The 27,596-nt window shown below is 42.2% G+C and overlaps 1 protein-coding gene across 1 annotated transcript; it reads right to left on the reverse strand.

Moving 5' to 3' along the window:
- Positions 1 to 1,568: 1,568 nt before the first annotated feature.
- Positions 1,569 to 27,596, reverse strand: PPP2CB (protein phosphatase 2 catalytic subunit beta). The gene is made up of 7 exons (XM_074950378.1): positions 27,388 to 27,596; positions 15,288 to 15,497; positions 14,882 to 15,055; positions 13,601 to 13,690; positions 10,296 to 10,457; positions 7,202 to 7,320; positions 1,569 to 2,258 (listed from the first exon to the last, which is right to left on the reverse strand). Exons 1-7 carry the CDS (start codon positions 27,487 to 27,489, stop codon positions 2,186 to 2,188), a joined length of 930 nt encoding a protein of 309 aa, XP_074806479.1. The 5' UTR covers positions 27,490 to 27,596; the 3' UTR covers positions 1,569 to 2,185.

Here is a 27,596-nt window from a genome sequence, read left to right on the forward strand (position 1 = left end):
CTATCAGCCTTTTAGAGGGCGAACAATTTATGACTTTACTCTATATAAGCTTTATACAGGGTAAAAACAGATTTATGTGGGGTTTGGACCCCATTGGGAGTTGGGCATCTGAGTGTTGGAGACAGGAACACTTCTTAAGCCGTTTTCAGTTAAGCCTGCAGTTTGTGTGACGTAGTTCAGACCTGGGTCTGTGTTTGTAGCAGGCTAGCGTGTTTGGCTCAAACCAGGCAGGGCACTGAAGTCAAAAACTGGCAGGGAAAGCGGACTCAGAGGTAGTCTCAGCACATCAGTTGGCAGTTCCCAAGGGGTTCTCTGTAATTCAGCCTGTCACAGATGGTACCTGACTTATTTGTATTATCACTGAGCCTAGGCGCTCTATTCACGGATTGTACAGTACCTAGCCTATGCTCCAAAGCTCACATGGTTGAGCAAGTAGATATGGGAACACTGATGAACTTCTATTTGGTACAGAAGCACTTCAACAGTTGGCTGTATTGGATCCTCCATTGACTGCACCGATCTAGGGATCTCAGTGCCTCTTATGGTGGGCACAGAACCTCTTTGGTAAGCAGTTCTCCAGATTCAACGGTGACAAGTCTTCTGCACCAAACTATAATGACCCCAAACCACATTGATTAATAGATCACCAGAGTGTTTGCTGGATCCAGACTTGCTTTACCATCTAATGACCTTGGTGGCACTTACATGAGGCACTTGTGGTAAAAATGCTGGACTTCCAGACTCTCAGCTTTAGTCGGTCAGATATGAAATGCCTCCTTGATCTGGGGGAATGAAATGGCTCATGCTTTCATGGGTCCAGACAATGCCCAGGCCATATGGGCCTCTTAAGAAAAGCTGACTAACAACCTGACTACAAACACAAATAGCCCTTAAAGGGCAGAAGAAATAAACCAGTGAAGCAGCATTGAGGACATTGAGCAGGATCTGAGCTCACTGTGCCTTAGAAGAAACTGAAGGGCAGGTGGGATCACTCCCCCCTTTTATATCCTCTGAACCTTCCATGAGGGAAGGATAAGTGGCTCCAAGAGAAGGGCTCACTAGATGATTCTGGAAGCTCATGGTGCAAGCACCTTGATTCCACAAGTGCAGATGACACTTGAAAAACTACTGTTTCTTTATGATCTCCAAGCACAAGAACATTCTTTGGATGATTAATCTTTTAAACTGTCATACACCAGTATCTATGGTACCACCTAATACTGCAAGGTTGCCAAGCACGCTCAACTTCTAGTGACTTCACTGGGAGAGAAGGGAGCTGCTTAACATCCTGAAGGAGGTGGCCCTCCACTGATTAACATGGTTGTACTGTGTTGACAATCATCCCATTAAGAGTGTTCTATTGTATACTCTGGCCCAAAAGTACACAGATTAACCTCTTCACCAAGTAGGCTCTATATTCTTAGATGTAAACAGAAACCTAGAAACAGATAAATACTTTACAACCCAAACACCTTTTGTGTTTAGAGTAGCTGTATATCATTCTGAAACGACAATTACAGATAATCATTTCACAAGTGCAGATCACACCATTTTAGAATACCGATCTGTTTTGGTTTACAATTGCAAGTTTATTTGTTCAAATACACCAGGTAAGATGCAAGCACTTCCATGACAAATATACAGAAAAAAAGATAGGATCAACACAGAACAGTATGTTAACTAAAAAAGGGAAAGCTTTTTAAATGTTATGACAACGTACTCCCAACAGGAACCATTTCCATTCTCCAGTTAAGTTAATCATACATGTCAATAAAACAAAGGGTGGTGGGTTGAGAGAGAAGTTAATTGTGTATTTTCCTTAAAAATAAACTCCAAACTCTAATTAATGCCAGTTAAACACTACAACTAAATTTACAAATAAGCATAAAAGGAGTTGAAAGTGTTAGAATTACCTTTTCTCTTTGAACAGTCCAGAAGAAAACAATTACTACAAATACAGCAGGCAAACTGACTGTTGGACTGATTGTTATAAGATATATAGTGTTGTACTGAATTCAGTCTCAAATTGTGCTAAATGCTCATCCTCAGTATGGCACATTTTGGTCCATGATGGGGGTTTTAGGCCAGGACAGATCCCAATTTGTTAGAGAAATGTGTAAATTATTGTTGCTTTTTTAAAATGCCAAGTGTACTTCCTCCTACAAAGGGCAGTGTGAGGAGATGTTTATAGAAAGTAGTCTGGAGTACGACGGGTAACGTGAGGCTCTCCACGACGAGGTGCAGGGTCAAATTGAAGGCTGTAGTAAAAGGAACAAATTAATTTTTTGCCGCTACAATTACCGTTTAGTGAATTTTTAAATCCAAATACAGAACATTTTCCCCACTGCTAGGCTATAACTTACCCCAACCTCTCCACCCAATGCACCATATATGCAAGTCTAGAAAAAGCTCCCCTAAATTACATCATTTTATGGGAGGCAAACACTTATCAACTGGTATAGGTGATTACATGAAATAAAGATCATTGGCTACAGTTTGTTGAAGCCTATCTCTAGTCTCACTAAAAGCCCTCTGAGCAGAATTCTCTATTTTCTTATCATAAACAACCAATTTCTCATTACACAACCTAATGTCAGCAAAAGAATGCACCCACTTTACCTCCTGGATGTAGTAAGGTTCAAAAATACTAGGGATTAGCTAAATACACATCGGAGTAATATTTCACTGCTCTGCAGCTAAGCATCAAAATAAGGAGTTGCACCACTAAGTCGTAATTAGGAATTCATGTTTTGTGTAATAACTGCACAAATATGAAGCTTAACATTAAACGATATATCAAGTTCAGTGTAACTTTTTAAATACTTTTATCCATCATGGCTCTCCTGCTCCCCTCTCCCCCTCAGAAGAGAAGTCTGAAAAAGAAGGGGTGGTGGCGGTGAATATAGGTGCCTACCTCACTACCTTTGAGAAGGCTTGAAATTTGACCCAGGTTGATCCTGTGGACTGGCTCCATTGTCACACCCCCTTACTTGGTCCCAAAGCGATAGAGGCTTATAGCCAGATGGATGAGTTGATACTGGGGACTATGAATAGTTCAAAAAGTCTCTACTGCTTAAGTCTGAATTGACACCTGAGGCTTATAAGAAAAGGTTTTGGTGTGTGCAAATAAACAAGAGGTGACATCAGACGTCACTATACTGGAAGGTTTATATGACCTGGCTGGGTTAGAGCAACTCAGATATGTCCCCAACAAGTTTAAAATGTGGTTAGTGGATAGGAAGCCTAAGGAGCTCACAGTGCAGGCCTGTTGGCAGACGAATTTGTAAACAGTAGGTATGAAAAGAGATTCAAAGAGTACTAGCTGAAACACAGGGCCTGGGAATGGGAACCAATGGAGGGCCCTAAAGAAGGATTCAGATAAATCCAAAGTGCGTGGTGATGGACAGGGAGAGCATTCGACTCTGGTAGACCGCAGCCGAGGGATCTCAAAGAACTGAGGTTCAGCGTTCATAGGATGACAGGGCATAAAAGTGAATGTACTGTCCAAGGCCTGAGGAACTCATGTTTGTCCGGGATTGAGGGGCTAACTCTCACTCTGTCCAGCCAAAAAGAAAGCCTGTACTTCAACCTTAGAGTGAAGTGTGTTACTAAACTCTCGGAGCAAAGTAGTCACAAACCCAGATCCTCGTGGGGACATGGTGCACTATCAGATGAGCTCCTATTCCAGGCACCAGTGCACAGCTCCTGTTGTAGTCTCATGAGTTCAGACTGACCCCAGCAGGAGCACAAGGTGGTTGTTAATCAGGAGACATCTTCCGGCACCTGAAGTTGCAAATAGGTGTCTTGGAGGATTTTCAAGAGTCTCTAGGCCCCTAACGCTCATTAGTTTCCCCACACCCTTTTTTCCTGTCCTTTGGGGTTATTTCCGCATGTAGTCTAGCAGCCAGTTAAATTTCTCAGTGCCCACACCATTTTAGGCATTGTCCACTGGTCCCAACCTTCTGAGCTACCTTCTTCACCTACCTTTTTTGGCCTGGTTAAGACTCTTGTCTTTCTTGATTTATTTGTATATTTGTTGTCTTGAAGTGATGCCACAGCTGAAGCTATTAAGGAAATCAGTGCCCACTTTTCACTAACATTCCTCAGACTCACTTGCTGAAGGGTTACTACTGCTAGTTAATATCCTGGAGCAGGAATCAACCCTGTAATTCTCCAAGGAGAAGGATCAGCTACTTACCATAGTGACTGAGACAAATATTTATATGGATTTGCACTCCTCCCCCACTTCTTTGGAGCCTCATTAAGGATTCCTGAATTAGTAGTAGGAACTGAGGATGCACTTGAAGGCACTCCCTCTTTTATACCCTTCTGCCCCAGAGCACTGCAAGAGGGAGGTCTGTGTGCCCAGGTTTTGGATCCATACAGGTAATTATCTTGAAGATTAGTTACTATCGTCATTGTTTATACATCCACAAACTCTAATATGGTCTTATTTTCCAGAGTTTTCCAAGCTTTGGATAATGACCGCTTCATTTAAAAACAAAACATCCCACCAATTTTAGGTCACTCATTAGTCCTATTTTACAAGTTTTGAAGTCTTTTCCCAAAATCAAAATCCCTCAGAAAAAATAACCTTCATAGAGGATTTTTACATACACCACAAGGCTTTAAAATTCCAAATCATACAAGTCTTTCCCACTAGGTTTCAGTAATACCAACTAGGTTAAACTTCTGCTCAAATGAGCACTTCCAAAGGCTCATAACACTGATGTTTGGACAACGGAATCTCTTCACATCCCTTGCGCCTTGCTTAACTTTGTTCTCCACATCGTAATTTTGATCCACAGCTATGCTCATTCGTTCCCCCTTTTCACCCTCCCCTTTTGTTAGTTTAATACCTCCCGCCCCACGGCTAGTGTAGCCAGCCTGTTCCCTAGAAGACTGGTTCCCCTTCTACTGAGATGGAGGACATCCAAACTAAACAGACCATAAAGAAGGTGGACCAACACAGCCCCTTATAAACTCTATCCTCTGTACCAGGCAAAGAGTAAACATGTCTGCATTGATCAATAGGCCTTAAACACTGACTGAATGAGTTCAGTGCTGGATATAACCTGGGCTTTGGATTGGCTCTTGACTAGCCAGTCATCCAGGTAAGGGTAGATCTGCACTCCTAGTCTCTTCAGGAATGCTGCTACCATGGCCAGACATTTTGTGAACACTCGAGGAGCTGCAGAGAGGGCGAATGGAAGCATCATGAACTTGTAATGCAAGTGCTTCACTATGAACCTGAGGAACTTTCTGTGCCCTTAGTACATTGACACATGAAAGTAGGTACCTCTTAAATCAAGAGCAGCATACCAGTCTCCATGGTCCAGAGAGGGAATGAGGGATGCCAGGGTAATGATGTGGAACTTTATCTTTTTGAGATAGTTGTTGGTAGAGTGCTGTGCTATGGAAGGATTTCTTTCTGGCTCCAGACCAGATGAAACCTGCCCCTAGGCACTGGAGTCCACAAGCAGAGGAGTGCTTAGATTTAGGCCACACACACAACTCTTAACCCCATGCCTAGCAGACTTGGGTGCAGAAGATTGCCCCTTTTCAGCACTCTGCTTCTTATGCCTCTTCTTAAGCACTGGGGACAGTGAATGGTGCTGGGACTCAGGCATGGTAAGAAGCACACTACTTACTGATGCCGAGGCACCTGGCTCAGATGGAGGTCTCAAGGACGCCTCCATTAGTAGAAACTTTAGCTTGGATTCAAGATCTTAAAGTCCCTGCAGCTTTGGCAATGCTATCCAATACGAGCTTCCCCAAGTGCGGATTGCTCATGGGCATAGTCTTATCGCAGGAAACGCAGGACTTGAAGCCTGGTGACCAAGGCATCCCTCAGCACTGGGAATAGAATGAAACCCTCATATGTGATAAAACTTAACTAAACTCTAACCACCTTATTGACACTAAACTATTTACAGTAAAATTAGAGAACACAGTCCACTGAATACTTGCAAAAGCGAAGAAAGCAGTTAAAGCAACTGTCACAGCTGGTAAGAAGGAACTTTGGGGGCTCGTGATCAGCTGGGCCCTTTATACCGAGGCCAGTGGTGTGTGGTAGCAGAGGGTGCTTGAGCCACCCCAACAGATACCACTAAGGGGAAAATTTCTGGTGACTCTGCATGGGGTACGTGCCCACCAAGAGTGGAATGCACATGTGCAATCACTCGAAGGAAGCTGTGTGGAATTCTTCCTGGTCTTCTCTGAAAGTCACAGCATTCCCATTCTTGTCAGTCTTAGCTGTGTAGAATGCCACTGGGTCCTCTTTGTGGTTACAAACTCCCAAGCCTCTAGTTTCCACTCTCTGGTTCCTTGGTTAACCAATTCTTTTCTTTCACACTACCTCCAAGCACAAGATCTGTAGCTACACTCACAAACTCCCGTTTGCCACTCTCGTTCACCTGCCTTCACTCTTTCAATCAACCTCACAAACTATAAACAAAATTAGCCCCAAAAGTACATGGGTGGGGGAGAACAGACAAGGGCAGCACCAAGGACATTGCACAATCTCAGCCTGCTGCAACTTTGGCAGTTAGAAGGAACTGAATGGTGGCTAGGATCTTCCCCCCCACCCCGTTTTTATATCACTGGAACCTCCAGGGATGGGAGGGACAAGTAGTCCCAATGGACACAGCCTTTCCAAAAGGTTCCAGAAGCTTATGGCAGAGGTGCAGGAATTCTACAAGTGAGAACATGCTGAGGCCACTTGAAGATCAGATGTTAAGATTTCAAAATGAAGCCCTAGGGTATGTAAAAGTGTGATTTTTCTTCTTTTATTATTATTATTGATATTTTTCTATTCATCTTGCATATATTTTGCTTTTGTAATAATGTAGATCTAAGTATCTACAGATAGTGATATGAAGGCCATGTCCTCAAACTCTCTATGATAGGACGATTGCTTCTCCGTCCTGAAGGCATCCCCTGTCACTGAGGAAAGGCTGCGGCAATCCTTAGGGAGACTCCCATATCTCACTGCCATGTTTCTCAAAGGTCAATGCCAACTAAAACTACCCTTGTAAACCCCTTCATCAACTTAGCATCACGTGAGAATCTTTCAAAACTTCTATTTCCATTTCTGCATCACACTCTTTACTCAGAGAGAGTAGCACCATTAGTTCTAAGATCTGCATCTCTACCCTTTTAGAAGAAAACACAGACACTTGAAACAAGGTAAGTTACTCACAAGGAATATTTTAAAGTGTCATCTAGTTCCATGATAGCAGCCTGGTTCCCGCAACGATAACAGTAATTGGGTGCACTGAAAATGGTAACCACATTTCGATCGTGACACCAGTTGTAACCCTGTAATGTAAAAGAATTGAATTCTCAGTTAAAAACCTAAGTACAGATCATAAGAGCAGCCACACTGGGTCAGATCAAAGGTCCATCTAGCCCAGTGACAAGTCTTCTGACAGTGGCCAATGCCAAGTGCCCCAGAGGGAATGAACAGAACAAGTAAATCATCAAGTGATCCATCCCCTGTTGCCCATTCCCAGCTTCTGGCAAACAGAGGCTAGGGACACCATCTTTGCCCATCGTGGCTAATAGCCATTGATGGACCTATCCTCCATGAATTTATCGAGTTCTTTTTTGAACCCTGTTATAGACTTGGCCTTCACAACATCCTCTGGCAAAGAGTTCCACAGGTTGACTGTGCATTGTGTGAAGAAATACTTCCTTTTGTTTGTCTTAAACCTGCTGCCTATTCATTTCATTTGGTGACCCCTAGTTCTTGTGTTATGAGAAGGAGTAAACAACACTTCCTTATTTACTTTCTCCACACCAGTTATGATTTTATAGACTTCAATCATAACCCCCTTAGTTGGATCTTTTCCAAGCTGAAAAGTCCCAGTCTTATTAATCTCTCCTCATACAGAAGCCGTTCCATACCAGTAATCATTTTTGTTGCCCTTTTCTGAACCCTTTTCCAATTTCAAAATATCTTTTTTGAGATGGGGCAACTACATCTGCATGCAGTATTCAATATATGGGCGTACCATGGATTTATATAGAGGCAATATAATATTTTCTCTTTTATCTATCCTTTTCTTAATGATTCCCAACATTGTTTCCTTTCACGGCCACTGCACATTGAATGGAAGTTTTCAATGATTCCGAGATATCCTTCTTGAGTGGTAACAGCTAATTTAGACCCCATCATTTTATATGAATAGTTGGGATTATGTTTTCCAATGCGCATTACTTTGCATTTATCAACATTGAATTTCATCTGCCCAGTCACCCACTTTTGAGAGATCCTTTTGTAGCTCTTCACAGTCTGCCTGGGTCTTAACTATCTTCAGTAGTTTTGTGTCATCTGCAAATTTTGCCGCCTCACTGTTTACCCCTTTTTCCAGATCATTTAGGAATATGTTGAATAGGACTGGGCCCAGTATAGACCCCTGGGGGACACCACTGTTTATCTCTCTCCATTCTGAGAGCTGACCATTTATTCCTACCCTTTGTTTCCTATCTTTTAACCAGTTACTGAGAGGACCTTCCCTCTTATCGCATGACAGCTTACTTTGCTTAAGAGCTTTTGGTGAGGGACCTTGTCAAAGGCTTTCTGAAAATTTAAGAACATTATATCCACTGGATCCCCCTTGTCCACAGGCTTATTGACCCCCTCAAAAAATTCTAGTAGATAGGTGAGGCACGATTTCCCTTTACAAAACCACACTGACACTTCCCAACAAATTATGTTCATCTAAATGTCCGACAAACTTGTTCTTTACTATAGTTTCAACCAATCTGCCTGATACTGAAGTCAGGCTTACTGGCCTCTAATTGCCAGGATCACCTCTGGAGCCCTTTTTAAACACTGGCATCACATTAGCTATCCTCCAGCCATTTGGTACAACCCTGAAAGCGCCTCTTAAAAGCGTAAATGGGTTATGAGCATTTAATAGGGCAGCTTTCTTTATTCTTTTTAAGTGTTTCCATTTTGCAATGATCTCAAACTTCAAATACAGTAAAAGCTTTGTTATCTGGCATGTTGGGTGAATGGGGGGTGCTGGTAAGTAAAAAATTCCAGTTAACTAAAAGGGAGGGAGTTTGGATGTGGGAGGGGGCTCAGGGCTGGGGCGCAGGATGGGGTGCAGGGTGCCGGATCCAGGTGGCGCTCACCTCAGGTGGCTCCCCACAAGCGGCGACATGTCCCTGCTGCTCCTAGGCGGAGGCACGGCTAGGCAGCTCTGTGTGCTGCCTCTGCCCGCAAGCGCCGCCCCTGCAACTCGCACTGGCTGTGGTTCCTGGCCAATGGGAGCTGTGGAGCCAGCAGTCGGGGTGGGGCGGGGGCACCACACAGATCTGCCTAGCCACCCCTCCACCTAGGAGCAGCAGGGACAGGTCGCTGCTCGTGGGGAGCCATGTGGAGCCAGGTAGGGAGCCTGCCGGCCCCATGCTAGCTGGACTATAAACCGGACTTTCAATAAAGATCAGAAATATCGGCTTATTTAGCTTTCTGATTGGTAAAGTGCCAGATAACAGCTTTTACTGTAATTGTTTCTTCTTAGCAGCTATTTCAAAATGAGCAGTAAACACTATGTAGACATGAAAAACTTAAGCCTTTACATATTAAGATCACAGCACAGGTTATAAAATTACTATGATTACTGGTAGTTTAAACTATTCATGACCTGCATGTTTATTAGTACCTTTGTTTGCAAATTCCAGAGAACACTACCCTAGATGTACCTAGATGTTTTTAAATAGAAATGTTTAACTTTTTAAAAATCTGAATATTGAAATTCAAGCTCATCAGCTTACATACTCTACATGTTTTTATGGACAGCACAAGCTATAAAGGATCTACTTTAACCGAATTAAAAATAAAAATGTTCCATTGACCCACCTGGCATTTTTCCAGTAATGCTATGTTCTATCTATACCAGCTGGATGGTTTAATCCCTGTTGCAACTGACTGCTACATATTACAGGATAGCCTATTTAACACATTAGTAGAGGAAAAGATTGTCAGCATGCAAGCAGACTATACTTTTGTAACCAGTCCTTAGCATCAGCCACCTTTATTCCCTTTGACTAACTCACTCAAAAAAAAGTATTCTCTTACTAATTCAGCTAAAACGACAAGTGTACAGTATTACTTTTCAGGCCTATAGCACAGGATGAAAAGCCTCTCAGGATTTAGAATGTAAATACCACTGTACGTAAGCCTGTAAACAATGGACAACCTTGCATTTATAAGAAATTAGGTCTTCAGTATTTGTATCACTTCATCTACGGTAGGCTACCATAACAGAATACGCTCACCATACCTCCATCACAAGTTGGTGAGCACGGGAGACCAGTGTAAGACCATTGGCATGGTTAAATGTTTCAGAGATATCCTGTCCAAACGTGTAGCCAGCACCACGTGGAGAAATACCCCAGCCTCCACGATCATCTGGATCTGACCATAAAAGATCACACATTGGGCCCTAACAAGGAAAGCAGAAATTTTAGTTAGAAGCAAAATATTAAAAAGTCTACTTCGAAAGGCATTTTATTTACAACCACCACCACATTTCCAATCCCTCATCCTCTGAGTATATGCTGAATAATCTATTTTTTTTTTTTTTAAAAAACAAACACACACTTTCATGGTATAGTATTTCATAATCTTAAAAAAGGTACTCACTACTTATATATAGTAGTGACAATCCCAGATGTTCACGGATCATGAATCAGTCTCCAAAAATCATGACATTGGCTTAAATATCATGAGTTTAAACAACGTTAAATTTGGAGCTCTTTGTAGTTTTCATCTGGTTTGAGCCTTTGAGGAGGGGAAGCACTCACATCAAGTTTTCAAGCTTTTCTCCGCAACCAGGACTAGAAACTTTTTTTCTAAAGTGAAAGCTGAGATTCTCATGTAATCTTGTTAGGACATGGAGCTTTAAGTGAAACATCAAATATCATGAGTCTCATGATAAAAATCACAAGAGTTGGCAATACTGTTTATAAACACACTTTGAGAGCTTGAAACTGAAATGATTCCTCCCCAATTCCTCCTTCTCCCCTTCAACATGTGTGACCATTGACACACACTGCAGGCTTGCTCATAAACACTGGTTTAATAGTCTTTTTGAAAATAGGGAATACTAGACCACATCACAGGTGAGAAAACAAAGCTATGAAAATTATATTGATGTAGGCATAAAAAAAACATAGAATCATAGGGTTAGAAGGAACCACAAGGGTCATCTAGTCTAACCTCCTGCCAAAATGCAGGATTTGTTGGGTCTAAACCATCAAATGATGAGAGATTCTAGTTCCCTCAAACTAATCTCCTGTCCTACTGTAGAGGTTCCCATATCTCAGAGGAGCAACCAGAAATCCATTCCCAAACTGAAGTTATTCTGTCATTTAACTAGTTTATATTAGTAGTGCCTACTATTTCAGTCAGTTAACTAGTCCATGCATTAGTCAGTGTATTTTGCTGACAAAAGAGCAAATGTGTACGTACAGCACTTGCTAGGAAATTTCATTCCTGACTACACAGCTACCCCGACAGAGTTTGGCCCCATCACACTTGCTGAAGCTCAAGAAGTTGTGAAAAAGAATTAGAGCCACAAGCTGTGAGGCAGATCCATGCCCTCCTGGCTAGTGAAAGCCAGCAGGGAACTATGCCCACTACTAAAAGTTAAAGAAGGAAAAGGAGGAAATCTGCCAGGCTCCTTGAAAAACAGAGTAGCTACCCAATCCCCCTGAATTCAGCACTACAAACTGAAGACATCAATCACTGTCCCACCTCCAGCCTTGCACTGCTGGCAAAATAATTAAGCAGAAACCACCAAATGCCAACATCTGATGTCACCCAACATCCTGCAAGTCTCAACTACAATTCAGACAAGGGCAGAGCACAAATATATCCCTTGAAACACCAACAGATTACCTCCTTTTGGCACCTATGAGCAGGATGAAAAGACTGTGAAAACCAAGGTGACAAGTGGGAAAAGGGCAGCGCTCTGGTGCAGAATCCAATGCTTTCTCCACCTGGCTACTTAGGGTACGTCTACACTGGAATAAAAGACCTGTGGCATGGTTGTGGGTGGCCTGGGTCAGCTGAGCTGTAAAATTGCTGTAGATGTTCAGGATCTGGGACCCCACAAGGTGGGAGTGTCCTAGAGCCTTAGCTGGTGCCCAAGCCTGAATGTTTACACTGCGATTTTACAGCCCAAAAGCCCAAGCCAAAGAGAGCTAACCCAAGCCAGCTGCGAACATACTGTGGGTCTTTGATTCCAGTGTAAACATACCCTTAGAGGATGCAGGAGAAAAACAGAGTGGCTTTCACCTTGGAGCTGGCCTAGCTCTTCAATTTTCTCTAATCTGCCTGAGCCAGGCTCCAGGTACTCTGCAGCAAAATGGACCTAAATTCTCCAGACATTCCACATAAAATTATGAATAGTGGTTTTTACTGAATTAAATATGAAAAATCAGTCAGTGACCCCTGCTATTTAATCTGATATTCAATTTTATGCTTTCCCGTATTTACAGTTTTCAATATGTTGCAGATTTTTGTACTGACAGTGCCAAATCACACTGTAGAAGTTGCTAGGGAAATGAGAGGTTTTGGAATGCTGGGAATTGTAGCATCAGAATGTTAGCTAGATATTTCTGTTAAAATAATCAATAGTTAAATTTTGCATTTAAACCACTTCCCCTTGCTTTCCAAGTCAAGAAGTCTAAAGCGTATGGAGCAGTTCCCAGTTTATCTTTCCAGGTATAGACTCAGACAGACTTCAATGCCTTGTTTTACATGGATTATATTTTTAAGCATATCTTTGCTACCATAAGAGCTAGGATACATACATTTGTTTTTCTGTGAAAACTCAGATACTGGACCACAATTTTACGTCAAGACCCGAGTTCCACAGAAAAGCCAAACAGCCATGAAATTTCAGAATACGAGTCCTTTGACTAAGTAGTGGGTATTCCATTTGGAGCGTCCCATTCCTCCTGGGAGAGATGTATGCTTCACTTTTTCCCTTAGATGGATGCTAGAAGAGACTTTGCTATTCTTCACGCTCCACTCTCAAGAAGTATCATTTTGATTTGTTTCTATCCCTCAGTCTATTTTGCATGCACTCTCTCCTTTCCTATTTGGTTGGTCTTTCCTGCTTCCCACAGAATTATGTCCTTGCTGCAAAGTAAAGTTGACCAAATTCTTGTAAATTGCACTCCGCAACAGGTAACCTATTTACCAGGGCAACTTGAGCAGAAGTGGCATTTATTCACACGGTAAGCGTGAACTTGTTTAACATGAGATGTGCAAACTAGTACACACACTTTCCTATCCAAATATTTCGTCAATTTTGGGGCTGAAGAGGTGGTACTCGAAGTCAGAGAAGATAAGAGTGTGGGAAATACTACTACTTCTTCCTTTGCCAATTCTGCTGTCATAAATAAAATAAACCAAACCAGTATATGTTATTTAAAACTAAAATATCTGTCTGTTACAATCTACTGTATCACTATGTACCTCACTTTAGTAAATCGGATTTCAAAATGGAGGATAAATGTGCATCTAAAAATACCCGAACATATTTGTAAAATCACAGCGCATTTCCTTTCGGGTTACCTCATGTGGAACTTCCTGTAGACGATCCAGAGCTCTGATATGATCCAGTGTATCTATAGATGGAGAAAGACCCCCATGGAGACAGAATATCTGTACAGGAACAAAAAAATAATATATTGATTTTGACTGAGAAAAGACCTCATTTTGAAAAGTAAAATTAACTAGCTTATGCTTATCACTGTTCAGATTCATATCATTCTAAACCTCATGGCACAGATCACAGCTCTCATTCTCAGAAAAATTAATTAAACCAAAAGAAAAACACACAGAATTCTGTAAGTGGTGAAGAGCACCAAAGAAAGAGTATCCTTATACCTGTAAGGTAGTATTTCTTCACTTTCATTTCAGAAATACTTTGACTCCCACAGAACTTAGCACATAGGATACAACCTGCACATGAATCAAGAGGGGACTCCTGCCTATTGAGATGGTGTGTTAGGGATGAAAAGTAAAATCCTGCACTAGTTAGGACAGCAGGACCCAAGATGGGATGGAAAGAGCAGCCCTTCCTCCCGAGGCTCTACCACACACTAACTAACCTGGTTGCAGCTTCTCAATCATCTTTTCCTCCTACTCTCACATACCACACAGTTCTGGTACAGTACATGGGGAACTTCAAAGTGGCACAGTTTCCACACTTCTTGAAGTGGTACTTCAGTGAAGCAGAGTGCTGTACAGGCAGCTTGGAAAAAGAAGCACTCTCACCAGTGTTCCACCCAATTCAGCAGAAGTCCCCACAACTCCCCACTTGAACCAGCCTAGGTTCATTTTGGTCATGACTCCAATCCAAATCTAGGTGGGTTGCAGCCAGAAATCACCAGGTTCTGGGTCAAAGTCTGAGACTCAGTGCCACGATTAATTTTTCAAGTCATCATGCACAACAGCTTCCAGGATATCTGCTATTCACCACAACCAGAACTATACTTATGACATCTTTCACAATGAAGTATTATAAATGGCATGTAGCAAATCAAGGCCAGGAACAAAGTAATACTCTAACTTGTAAGCACAACGGAAAACAAACTGCTTAAAAAAAAGTTTTATGGGTATAAGAGTTAGAAGTATAATAAAGACAGGCCTCAGCGAATATAAGACTGAGCTGATTCTCACTAATGTTACGAACGTGTGTTATACTCCAAGTATGACACAGACAGAGCTCCAACAAGGAGTTTGAGGCCATCTCTTCTTAGGAGGTCAGACTAGATAACTGAAGTACTCCCATCTGACTTTAAAACCTATGTGTAAGATCTATTATCCCCTGTAGAATACACAAAAGTTTACCTGGCCATCTACTAGAGCTGTAAGTGGAAGATAATCAAACAGATCTGTGAAATACTTCCAAACATTGGCATTTCCATACTTTCGTAGACACTCATCATAAAAGCCATATACTTGTGTAATTTGTCTGCTCTCATGATTTCCTCTCAGTATTGTAATGCGTTCTGGATAACGCACCTAGCAATGGAAAGAGAACAATCATTTATAACATCAAACAATAGATTTCTGATTAGTGTTAACTGCATGCCATTTTGAACATGTAAAAAATATTAAGCTTCTTGTCAAACATTTTTACAAAGTGAAATCTTCTAGTCTGCAAATTACATTTCAGCTCATCCCTCCAGCCCCCAATTGTTTCAGAATTCTTGCAGTGTGAGGGGTTTTATACTTTTTTAAAATAAAAGTGTACCTTTAGTCCTACAAGAAGAGTCACTGTTTCCACCGAGTAATAGCCTCTATCCACATAGTCTCCCATGAACAGGTAGTTTGTGTCTGGCGATTTCCCACCAATTCTGAAGAGTTCCATAAGATCATGGAATTGACCATGGACATCCCCACACACTGTAACAGGGCAACGCACCTCCTGCACATTTGATTCTTTTGTAAGTATTTCTTTAGCCTAATAAAAGATAGAGATAACATTTAGGACAAGAGGTAAACCAAACCATATTTTGTAAACAGATTCAGTAAGTTGTTTCAGCGCCTACATGTTACAATCCCAATTTCCTGATTGGTTTTGAGATACAGGGAAAAGCCAGGTAGCGATATAAGCAGAGCTGTAACGCATGCTGCAAATTGCTGTGGGGAGAGCTGGCCAACCTTGTATATGCTGGACGTCAGATCATTGGGATTTTATTGCACTGTCAATGTTTTGAGCACATTAGTTTTCTACCAAAGGAAATATGCACACAATGCAAAAAGTGTTGACAGAATACTCACAGGTTCACAGATTTTCAGACCAGAAAGGACAATCATCATCTAGCCTCACTTCCTAGATAACTCAGGCCAGAAAAACAGCCAAACGTGATTTTAACATTTCAAGTGATTCAGAATCCACCATATGCCCTAATATGTTATTTTCTAGTGGTTAACTGCTTACTGTTACCTCACTTCCAATTTGAATTTTTCTACGTTCAATTTAAAGCCACAGGATTTTGTTATACCTTCTTCTGCTAGATTAATCAGCCCTCTGCTATCGCATAGCTTTCTCACACAACAGTGAGTTGTAGATCATGATCAAGTCACCTCTTAACAGTCTCTTGGAAAAGCTAAAAAGAGTGAAAAGAATGAGGAGTACTTGTGGCACGTTAGAGACTAACACATTTATTTGGGCATAAGCTTTTGTGGGCTCAAGCCCACTTCATCAGATGCATGCAGTGGAAAATGCAGTAGGAGATTTTTATTTTATATATATATATAAAAAAACACATACATGAAAAAATGGGCTTTGCCATACCAACTAACGAGACTAATCAATTAAGATAGGCTATTATCAGCAGAAGAAAAAAATAGCCCACCTTAATTGATTAGTCTTGTTAGAGTTGGTATGGCAACACCCATTTTTTCATGTTCTCTGTGTGTATCTATCTATCTATCTTCCTTCCTACTGTATTTTCCACTGCATGCATCTGATGAAGTGGGCTTGAGCCCACAAAAGCTTATGCCCAAATAAATGTGTTAGTTTCTAAGGTGCCACAAGTACTCCTGGTTCTTTTTGCTGATACAGACTAACACGGCTACCACTCTGAAACCTAAAAAAAGAGTGAGTTCTGTAAGTCTCACTGTAAGACAGGCTTTCCAAATCTCAAATTGTTCTTGTGGCTCTGAATCCTCTCTAATTTTTCAATATTCTTTTTGAAAAGCAGATACCAGAACAGAAAATAATATTCCAGTACATTTCAGAAGTGCTGAGCACAGCAGCTATCTCCCTACTTAAGTCCAATTGATTTTGAAAGGACTAATGGTTCTTAAAAAAATATCCTTTATCTATGCATCTTGATGGAAGATGACTGCTGTCAACTGAATTACACCAGCATGCACTAACATTCAGAAACATATATAAGGTATTATGTACAAAAAAAGTTGAGGCTGCAGTCATGCATTCCAAAGTTACAGAACACTAGATTAATGGTTGCCCATGCAATCTTAACTCTGTTCCCACTGTGTGTCCAACCTGAGCACTGAATGAGGTAAGAGTCTTCTCAGGGGAACTAGATGACTGAAGACTATAATACAATAGTCTTTAATCCTATACTACCACAATGAATATACACAAAGGGACCAAATTACAGTTGTGCAGGCAACTGGCAAAGTGGCATGTCCTAATTTTTCAGTGCTTGATTTTGCAACCCAAGTAACTTTTCAAAGGTAGCTTTTTGTATGAAATAGTTATATGGTAATATGTAATCTTTTAGGTTTCTTTTAAAAGGAAAAAAAATGTATCAACAACTTGTTACATTAAAGTGTAACAGCCCTCCACCTTTATCATGAATCAGCAGGGTCTGACTCATGAAACTTCAGCTCTGCAACCAAGACTGCTACCATTTGAGCTATAGGACTAACTACATTAGCTGGCAGCAGGACAAGACGTGACCCAGGAACCTCTTTCGGCCAACTGGCAGAGAGCACAGAGTTTTACAGGGATCCCCTGGGTCAAGATTATGCACAACAGTTCACCAAAGGGTGGCATGGAACACTACTGAGAGCCAACAGCCCACTGATCATCATAATCATTGCAAAATGTATGTACAGATAATATTTAAGAGGTTATATATCTATACTGAACTTTATGTTCTTAAGGCCTTGAAGTTAGAGGCAGGTCACTAGGAGGTGATGTCTCAGATAGGTTCTGTTCAGGCAGAGGGTAAAGGCTTATCTCGGTCTTGTCATTATGAGACACAATGTAAGTCACCACCAGCTAATTAAGACTGCAAAATATCTATGGAAAAAAACCCAGCTGCAGGGTGTCTGGTTTAGGAAAAAAGATCAAAAAGACTGTTTTGAGATAGCTCGGGTTGCAAGGAGATACACAATATCCTTTACCTGGGGGACCAGCTGGCAGGCAACTGGCTCATGAAAAGAAGATCACAGACAGATTTGGCTGAAAAATGCTGGAAGGACTTTGGGGTGAGTGTTACTCCATAAAACAAAAAATAACCTAGTTAAACAAATCCAGGTTCTAAAATGTGGTGTTATGATTTTATATGTAATCATTTGTTTCTAATGCTTTTACTTGCTCCCTTTTGAGCCTCTTATCTTTGTTCAAGAAACTTTTGCTTATTTTCACTAAAAAGATATTTAAATACAGTACTGTGTTAAATGGAGCCATGATCTGAGATAAAACTGGTAAGCTGATGTGTACTGTCCTTTTGGAAACAGCGTATCTATGACTGCTGAAAGTGTTCAGTGGACCAAAGGCTGCACACTTGAGGGAGATGCTTGGCAGACTTGGGGTCAGAGCATACCTATCGCTAACTTGCAGAGGGATAGCAAAGCCTGCACAGGCCTAGAGGGGAGTGTTTGTGTTGCCCCTGGCTAGCGGAGCTGGGGAGCTGACTCACAGCAAGCACAGACGAAGGTTCCTCACATTCTTGAGTGGCAGCAATTAAGGGAAAGGTGGGTTAAGTCGAGGAGGTGGCATTCCCTTCCTCCCCTCCTCCAGCAGATGCAAGACTCACCCATGTGGTGTTGGAGGTAGACAGAACACTGGGGCCATGCACTGGGTCTGGGGGGAGGGTGGAGATAGGAAGGACTCCAGTTACTTCAGCAACTCCCAGGCATTACTAGTGCTGTAGGTGCTGCTGCTGCTGCTGCTTTAGCAACTGCATGGGTCTAGCTCTTGTTTGATTTAATTTTAAGTTATTTTAGCAGACATTTTCCTGAGAAGTGCAAGTGAGAGAAGGGAAAACAGTAATTTAACAGTTTAACTGAGCTACACACAAATGTTCTTAGGAAGCTAGAAATGCAAGGGGCAGCTGTGGATGGAGAGAGCTAAGAGATGGTAGACAACAATATTTCTCTCACCCACCCTGTCAGCAGGTCCGCTCCCCAAAAATTTTAAAAGCACAACTAGCACCCTCATCCAATTAACCCACAGTTTATAGGATGGGGGCAGTGACATATGTGTAAATGTCATGTGTCACCCAGTGTAGAGAACATTGGATTTGGACTCAGAAGACCCGACTTCTCTAATGGCATGCAGACTGCTTTCGTTTGTCTACCTAAATAAAAAAATACATCAATTCTATTTGTGTTCATAGAACTAAGGAAACTATTCCAGGGAACTACAAACCAGTAAGTCATGGATCTGTCTCTGATAAATTGGTTGAAATGTACTTAAAGTAGAAAAAAATGCCTGGACGATCATGATGTGATGAGGTTTAACCAGCAAGGTTCTGCGAAAAAAAAAAAACCTCACTGACAGCATAGTCCAGCAGTTAGGGCACTCGCCTAGGACTTAGGAGGTTCAATTCCATACTCTGACAGAGAATTCCTGTGAGACACTGGGCAAGTCACTTAGTCTCTCTATGCCTCAGTTCCCCATTTGTATAATGGGCATACTACTACTTTACCTCACAGGAACATTGTGAGGATCACAATTCTTAATGTAGTTAAGGGCTTTGAGATCTACTGATGAAAAATAATATATGTGAGACCTAGTTATTGTTAGAATTCTTTGAATGTGGCAATAAAAGTGGGTAAAAGAACTAGTTGATAGTTTGGAAGGTTCAAGAAACTACAGTTATAGAATGAGAGGAAAAGTATTGTTATAGACCAGAAACCAGCTAAGAGACAGGAAGGAGCAGGAACAGTCAATTTTCATCTTAGCAAAAGGTTAACAGTGGAGTGCCTCAACGTTCCATTCTAAGCCGAGTGTTAAATATCAGGAAAGGGAGGTGAACAGCAAGAAAACTTTGTATTCTGCCAATTTTTCTAACATTAGTCAAGTGCAGAGGACTATGAGGAACTTCAGAGATGTAATTAAGATACGTGATGGGCAACACGACAGCAAATGAAGTTCAGTGTCGATAAATGTAAAGCAATGCATGTTGGAGGGAAAATTTAAACTGCTCAGACCCTTACATGGTTCTAAACTATATGAACTCAAGAAAGGGACCTGCACAACACTCTAAACAGCTCATTCAAGACCTCTGCTCAATATGCAGCTACCATCTATCCTATTCTATTACTGAAAAAGGGACAAAAAAAGGCTAATACTGGGAGCTAAATTTCTTAAAGGAACCATTTAATTAAAATTATAATTCCTAACCCAATGAACATATTTACTTGTAGATTCTCAGGAAATTTTTACTCAAAAAAAGAAAAAAGAAAAGGAGTACTTGTGGCACCTTAGAGACTAACCAGTTTATTTGAGCATGAGCTTTCGTGAGCTACAGCTCACTTCATCGGATGCATAGCATATGAAAGCTCATGCTCAAATAAACTGGTTAGTCTCTAAGGTGCCACAAGTACTCCTTTTCTTTTTTCTTTTTACGAATACAGACTAACACGGCTGTTACTCTGAAACCTGTAATTACTCAAAAAGTATTGCAATTCTGGGCATGGTATGTTGTATTTTCAGACATAAAATGTTGAATCCCTGCTTTAATCGCAAAACTCATCCTTAACTATGGAGACATATGAAAGCTCCATGAAACACAGGTCAACAAATGTTTGGTGTCTTCCAAAGGGGGGGAAGAATCTCTTGATGACCTACATTAGCTGAGGCTAAACAAATATTTGCCAGGGATGCTATCCAACCAACAGCCTTAGCAAATGGAGAGGCTCAATATTCTTCATCCAACCCTTCCTCTGTTTCCACTTTAATCTTCCCCACACATTTGTAAGCTTTTGCATTGATCTAAACCACAAGCTTATCTCCCATTCATCCTCTGTTTGGCTAAAACTGTACATGTCAAGTTTCAGAAAACACTTTCCTCATTTATTCTAGGTCCTACTTTTTATTCCAAATTTGAGGGCTACTTTTTATATATTTGGGGAGTGGAGATGGGAGAGTAGCTTAGTCCTACTAAACAATAAAAAAAATTCCCCTTTTCTCTAGGATCCTAAAGCTAATTCAGAATCACAATGCTCTTGTAAATAAGAGCTTCCTGCGGCTGGTCCTACAGAGCTGAATCAATGACAAAGTGAGGCATCTATAGGTAAGCTTGGTATTTAATATAGCTCTTGATCTGACTGTAAAACAGTAGTCACTGTTGTACCACGTCCACGATCCTGCATTTTATCCAGGCAATACAATGTGTAAGTAATGTTTGCTTATCCTTACAGCACATTTTCTAAGAAAGTCCAGGCAGCTCTAACCTACTTATTTATACCGTACTCTTCACGGCAGCATCTGAACAATTCTACATACCTTTAGCTGCTTTTGGCTCAGAAGACTGTGGGTATTTTCAAGACGTTCCTCCTAGAAACCTAGCATTCTGGGATTTTAAAGTCCCAGAATACATTTGTCACGCTGGGCCGGGGGAACACTTTTACATATGCAGACTTGTCCTACAGTTCAGAGTTTGCTGCTTTGGCATTGTATTTGGCTCCCTTTCCATGCAATTGAATGTGGAAGTTACAGCCTCAGATGGGACATGAGAAGGAGGCAGCTCCTCACATGAAGCGGTTTCATGTCCCTCTGTCACCAAATTGAGCTACAAGAGACACAAAACTCTGGGACAGCCCCAGCTCTAGCCATTGGTTGTATAATATTATTGGGGGGGGGGGGGGAAGAGAAGAGTGGCTGAGAAGCCTTCGTACGATTAAATGTACTTTGGATTCTGTGGAGCTGGAACTGACATTTCAGTATCAGGCTCACCATTTTCCATTTACTATTTTATGGACAAGAGAACTGCCATAGTGTTGCAGAGGCTGGAATGCAATAGAGATCAGTAGTATGGAGTGTACAACATATGGAAGGCCATGATATGATATCATGAGTGGACAGAGTATGCAGAAACAGCTAGTCTTACAGACCCAAGTGATAACTACTGCAGAAATCCCTGAGATAAAGGGGCATGAAGAGTGTAAGGCTTCAACAACCATTCTAGGGTTCTCAAAACAGACTTCATTCTTTTCTTCAATCGAGTCAGAGTTCTACCACTGAAAAATTAAGTCATACTCTGGGACCACACAGGTCACTGTCAATCACATGGGCAATTTTGTTGATGTCACCTATTCTGGTCTTTAAAGGTTAGTGATGCCAGTGTATAAAAGTGGAACTGCAATGACATAAATATAGTATTTGACTTAACTGCAAAATTACTGAAGATAGGCAATGAGAGCAAAGCTATGAGATCAAATCTTTGTTTAATGTTATACCATTTTTTAAACTGACTACATTTCAAGAAGTTACAAGTAGCTTTAGGCACTACAACTGCCCCCAAGCCTTCTTGCTAGTTATATTGTGGTATTTTCTTGTTTCAAACATGAATCACATAAAGGAGAAACTATGTATAGTTTGAATGATCCCATGTGTAGTCAAAATTAAAACTGAAAAAAAGAAAGATTCACTAATGTATTCTAAGAAAGGTCCCTGAAGAGAGATGGGTGGTAGGCGAGGACTGGAATTGAATAAAATGCCTATGACAGTCTGTAGGACCCACCAGTCTAATGCAATTCCAGCCCATGCTTGTGAGAAGGAAAGTGGGGAAAAGGAGCATGTCAGATTATGTTGACAGGATTGGTGAGGCACTGAATCAGTAGAAGAGAAAAAAATTCATCTGCAGGAAAAGAATGGTTTCTTTTTGGAAGGCTCCAAGATCTCTGATGCTGGTAGAGAGGTCAATTGTCTGCAATGATCTTGCAACACTGTATTATTTGTTTAATTAGCTGGATCTTACAGACCCAAGGAGCACCAACTAGCACTGGAATCCCTGAAGGTATGGAGTGCCTTGTCCATTTTCAGGCTGAAGAGCTCATATCCTGCAAACAATATCCTTAACGGCCATTTGGAGCTGCTTTGATATACCCAACTATTGTAACCAGGATGCTCTGTGATGGCTGTAGCCACCATTCAGAGGCATCTAGATCTACCTGAAGGGATGTCTTCACCACCAGCAGTCCATCTGTCATGATGTCTCCAAGCTCCATTCTATCCTCTTGTTGGATCTTCTTGAGAAAACGTATCATCTTATCCCATATAAGAAAATCATTCCACCAACAGAGCTTACTATTTGGTGACACACATTTGGCAAGTTGCAGAATAAGCTTTTCTGCCTAACAACATCAGCCTGTTTGTCCACCCTCCTCCTTTTACACACACAGCCTTTGGAGGTCCCATTTACATAAATTTCTCCTGTACTACATGGCCAACTAGAGCACATTGTGTAGGTAAGATCAGAAGTACTCAAAGCCCTTATGTGGGACGTGGTACCTCTTCTCTTCTGTATGTCAGGGAAAAGAGAGGCTAGAGTGAGTCACAGATATTTTGGTGGTTTGAGGACCTCTTCACAGATGGGCACTGCCACCCTGCCTCTGTTGAAAAGTTTGTGCCTTCTGTGCCAATGGCAGTCTATATTTATCATGTTAGCTGTTCTCCTCATCAAGTCTTGGAAGCTCTAAAGTAATCACACAGAGAGACGGGATTATAGTGTAACTGCTTCATCTGGTGATGAGGGGCAAGTAGACCAGTTGCAAGTTCCGGGTTATCAGTGCAGTTATCTCGGGGATCCTCAAAATTTTCCTCCACCTTCTGCATTTCAACACCTCTAGCTAGTTTTGACTTGACTAGAAAAGAGACCTATGAGGGGAGTTGCCTCTGGGAGGTTGAGCAGGGAGAATCCACATTGTCCAGTACAGTCCATGTATTCCATAAGGATACAGCTAAGGAGGTGCAGGAACCAAGAGAGAGGAGTGAGGGTGCAAAGGAGACATTGTGTGCATCTGAGGTACTCAGATTTATTTTAGAGGAGGACCCCCAATGTGACCCTTGGATCAATCCCCGATAATGACAAAGACAATACTGAATCCTTCTGTTCCAGAGAAGGTTAAGGGGGGGTCAGGGTTCTGGGGAGGGCTCAAAACTCGGCTCTGAGAAAGTAGGAGAAGGAAGAGAAGTATATTGGATCAAAAAGGGTACTGATCTCCTACGTGCCAGGGTATCTGGCAGACATTGGAACAATGGAGTAGTATCGTACTGGGGAGGCAACTGGTGTTAAGGAGGTGTTTCAGTACCTTTCCATCAGAACTCACACTAAGTCCAACACAAGGGACTCCAACTTGGTGACACCAGAATATCCCCTTATACTATCATTGGTACCAACATCAGTGCTGATACCCATGCTAGTATCGACGATGTGGACACCAGCTCAAGGCTCCAATACATCTCAGGGATTGCTGCCAAGGTCAACTGAGCTGTCCAGTCTGAAGAGGACCAATACACTGAACAACAACCGGGGTTGTGGATTTTCCCCAGACAGAACACACATCAGGTTTGGCTGTCATGGACATGACATCATCACATGCTAGCAGGGCTTGAAGCCTGAGGCTTTTGATTCCTCTTGAGGAGTGAAAGGTACCTCAGCACTGACTGGCTGGTAATGATCAAAAAAAGGAGAAAAGGCTGCTACTTGTTATTGAAACTTACTAAGAAACTGGGTTAAGAACTAGAGGAGAATTTAAATTTGCTTTGTGAGGTCAAGGAGCTAGAGAGAGCAGAACAGATAGCACTAAGTTTCCACTTACTGCCTTGGGTAAGAGATCTCACAAGACTGGGTGACAAAATGACAGCCGAAATTTAGTGTTGATAAATGCAAAGTAATGCACATTGGAAAACATAATCCCAACTATACATATAACATGATGGGGTCTAAAGTAGATGTTACCACTCAAGAAAAAAAATCTTGAGTCGTGGGTAATTCTCTGAAAACATCCAATCAATGTGCGGCAGCAGTCAAAAAAAGCTAACGATGTTGGGAATCATTAGGAAACGGATAGATAATAAGATATTAAATATAATATTGCCTCTCTATAAATCCATGGTACACCCACATCTTGAACGCTGCATGCAGATGTGGTCACCCCATTTCAAAAAAGATATGTTAGAATTGGAAAAGGTTCAGAAAAGGGCAACAAAAATGATTAGGGGTATGCAACAGCTTCCATATGAGGAGAGATTAATAAAACCGGGAGTTTTCAGCTTGGAAAAAATCTACTAAGGAGGGATATGATAAAGGTCAATAAATCATGACTGGTGTGGAGAAAGTAAATAAAGAAGTGTTATTTACTCCTTCTCATAACAAAGAACTAGGGGTCACCAAACGAAATTAATAGGCAGCGGGTTTAACAAACAAAAGGAAGTATTTCTTCACACACCAAACAGTCAACCTGTGGAACTCCTTGCCAGAGGATGTTGTGAAGGCCAAGACTATAACAAGGTTCAAAAAAGAACTAGATAAGTTCATGGAGGATAGGTCCATCAATGACTATTAGCCAGGATGGGCAGGGATGATGTCCCTAGCCTCTCTTTGTCAGAAGCTGGGAATGAGCGACAGGGGATGGATCACTTAATGATTACCTGTTCTCTTCATTCCCGCTGAAGCATCCGGCATTAGCCACTGTCGGAAGACAAGTTAATGGGCTAGATGGACCTTTGGTCTGCCCCAGTATGGCTGTTCTTATGTAACAAGAAACCAACAAGCATTTGGGGCCATGCTGCCCTTTATGCCATTAGACACAAAAACATGAAGGTACAGACACTGTTGACTCAAAAGGTTCCAAACCCACGTGTGTATTGTGAGTGGGATCCATAGAGATGATTCTTAAAGAAGCAGCTTAGATTCTGCAAAAGCTATGGCAGTGTTTCCCTCCTCTACCAAAATCAGGAAAACTTCCTAGTCACCAGTGACAAACCAACATGCCTCACTCAGGGGTTCAGCACACTTTCCATGACTAGCATTGAAAACAGTTTTACAATATCTACAGTTAGTTTTATTATTAATTAGTATTTGTATTACAGAGGCCTCCAGGCCTCAACCATGATTAGCACACCTTTGAGATAGGTGGGTGGTTTCCAATTCCTGTTGAGGGTCTGAAAGGGATCACTGGACCTGTGCTTTAATCAACTACAAGTAATGTTCCTGTTAGTACAGTCTACATAGTTTATCCTGTCAAATTTAAACTATGAAGAAACATAATTTAAGTTCTGTGACGCCAAGGCTCAATATTATTTAGCTGCCATGGTCTTAGACATTAGGTGGAGAAGACAGAGAAACAGATCAACACCCTTAATTGGAGATACAGAAATAGTGCCAAGCGCTTCTAAAAGGTAAGTTGCTAGTAAGATACTATGTACTTATAACACACACTTCCTTTAACCTTACATCAGATATTTTTCTTTGCAGGGATTCCTTTATGTATGAAAAATACAGTGCACCCTCTCCAAATTTACAGCACTGTGTGTACAGAATGAATTTTCAGAAAATTTATAAGTGTTAGTTTAAGTTCAAATTAAGTAAAACTGGGTCCCTTTAAGAAGTTTAGCATGGGTCAATCTTTTGTCTGACTAATCAAAATAATGGAGTAACATGCTACAAAATTTCTGTATAGAAAATTAAAATCTTGTGCACAGGCTATAAAAACATAAGAATCACCATACTGGGTCGGACCAACCGTCCATCTAGCTCAGTATCCTGTCTTCTGACAGTGGCCAATGCCAGGTGCTTCAGAGGGAATGAACAGAACAGGTCACCATCAAGTGATCCATCTATCCCCTGTCGCCCATTCCCAGCTTCTGGCAAACAGGCTAGGACACCATCCCTGCCCATCCTGGCTAACAGTCATTGATGGACCTATCCTGCTACATGAATTTATCTAGTTCTGTATTTGACGCAGTTAAATTTAATTAAGCTAAATCATTAACATTAATACATAGTTGCTAGAGTTATACAGACTACTAATCCAGGCCACAGCTCAGATAAATCTTAAATAGGGCTACTGGGATGCAAGAGGTAACTCAACCAACCAAACCACAACCCGTTCTCTAGCTCGTGGACATGCAAGAAGACTACGGGCTGTAATAACTCAGGGGCAGGAAGGGGGCTGGACATCTGTTTAAGACGGTCACTGGTAAATGACTTGGCCCATCGCTGCTTTTCCGTGGCTACCTACCTGCCCCGAAAGGTCCCTCATGGCCCGGCTGCCTTGGCTCTCCTGCGCGCGGACACACGAACACAGCGATGCTGGGATTCAGAGAGGGGGCGAGCCAAGCCCCCGCACAAAGCATCGGAAATGTACGGCTGCGGCACCCATGGAGGCTGTCTGACACTACCCCCAGGCAAACCCCACCGCCAGGCCACAGGGGTCAGCTGGCCGCCAGGCCTCCAGCGACCCCCGCCCCCGCGGACCGAGCACGGGGCTTAGGGGCGGGGACCGGGCCCGCTCCCCGGCGGACTCGGCCCAAGGAGCCCGGCGGGCCCGGGAAGAGCGGAGCCCAGCGCGAGCACCCGGGGCGGCCCCACCCCGGACCCGCCGCCGCCTGGCGGGCCGGGCCCAGGCGGACTCACCTTCTCGCAGAGGCTCCGCACCTGGCTCTCGCTCAGCTGCTTGCACTCGTTGAGCTGCTCGATCCACTGGTCCAGCTCCTTGGAGAAGCCCTTCTCCTCCATGGCGGGAGCGGGGCCCAGCGCCGCGCGGCCCAGTCCCGCCAACGGCCACGGGGCAACGGTGGCTGCGCGAGGGACGCTCCGCTCCCGCCCCTCCCCCGCGCCGCGGA

Source organism: Natator depressus, chromosome 4 (assembly GCF_965152275.1).
Source record: "Natator depressus isolate rNatDep1 chromosome 4, rNatDep2.hap1, whole genome shotgun sequence".
NCBI classification, from domain to species: Eukaryota; Metazoa; Chordata; order Testudines; family Cheloniidae; genus Natator; species Natator depressus.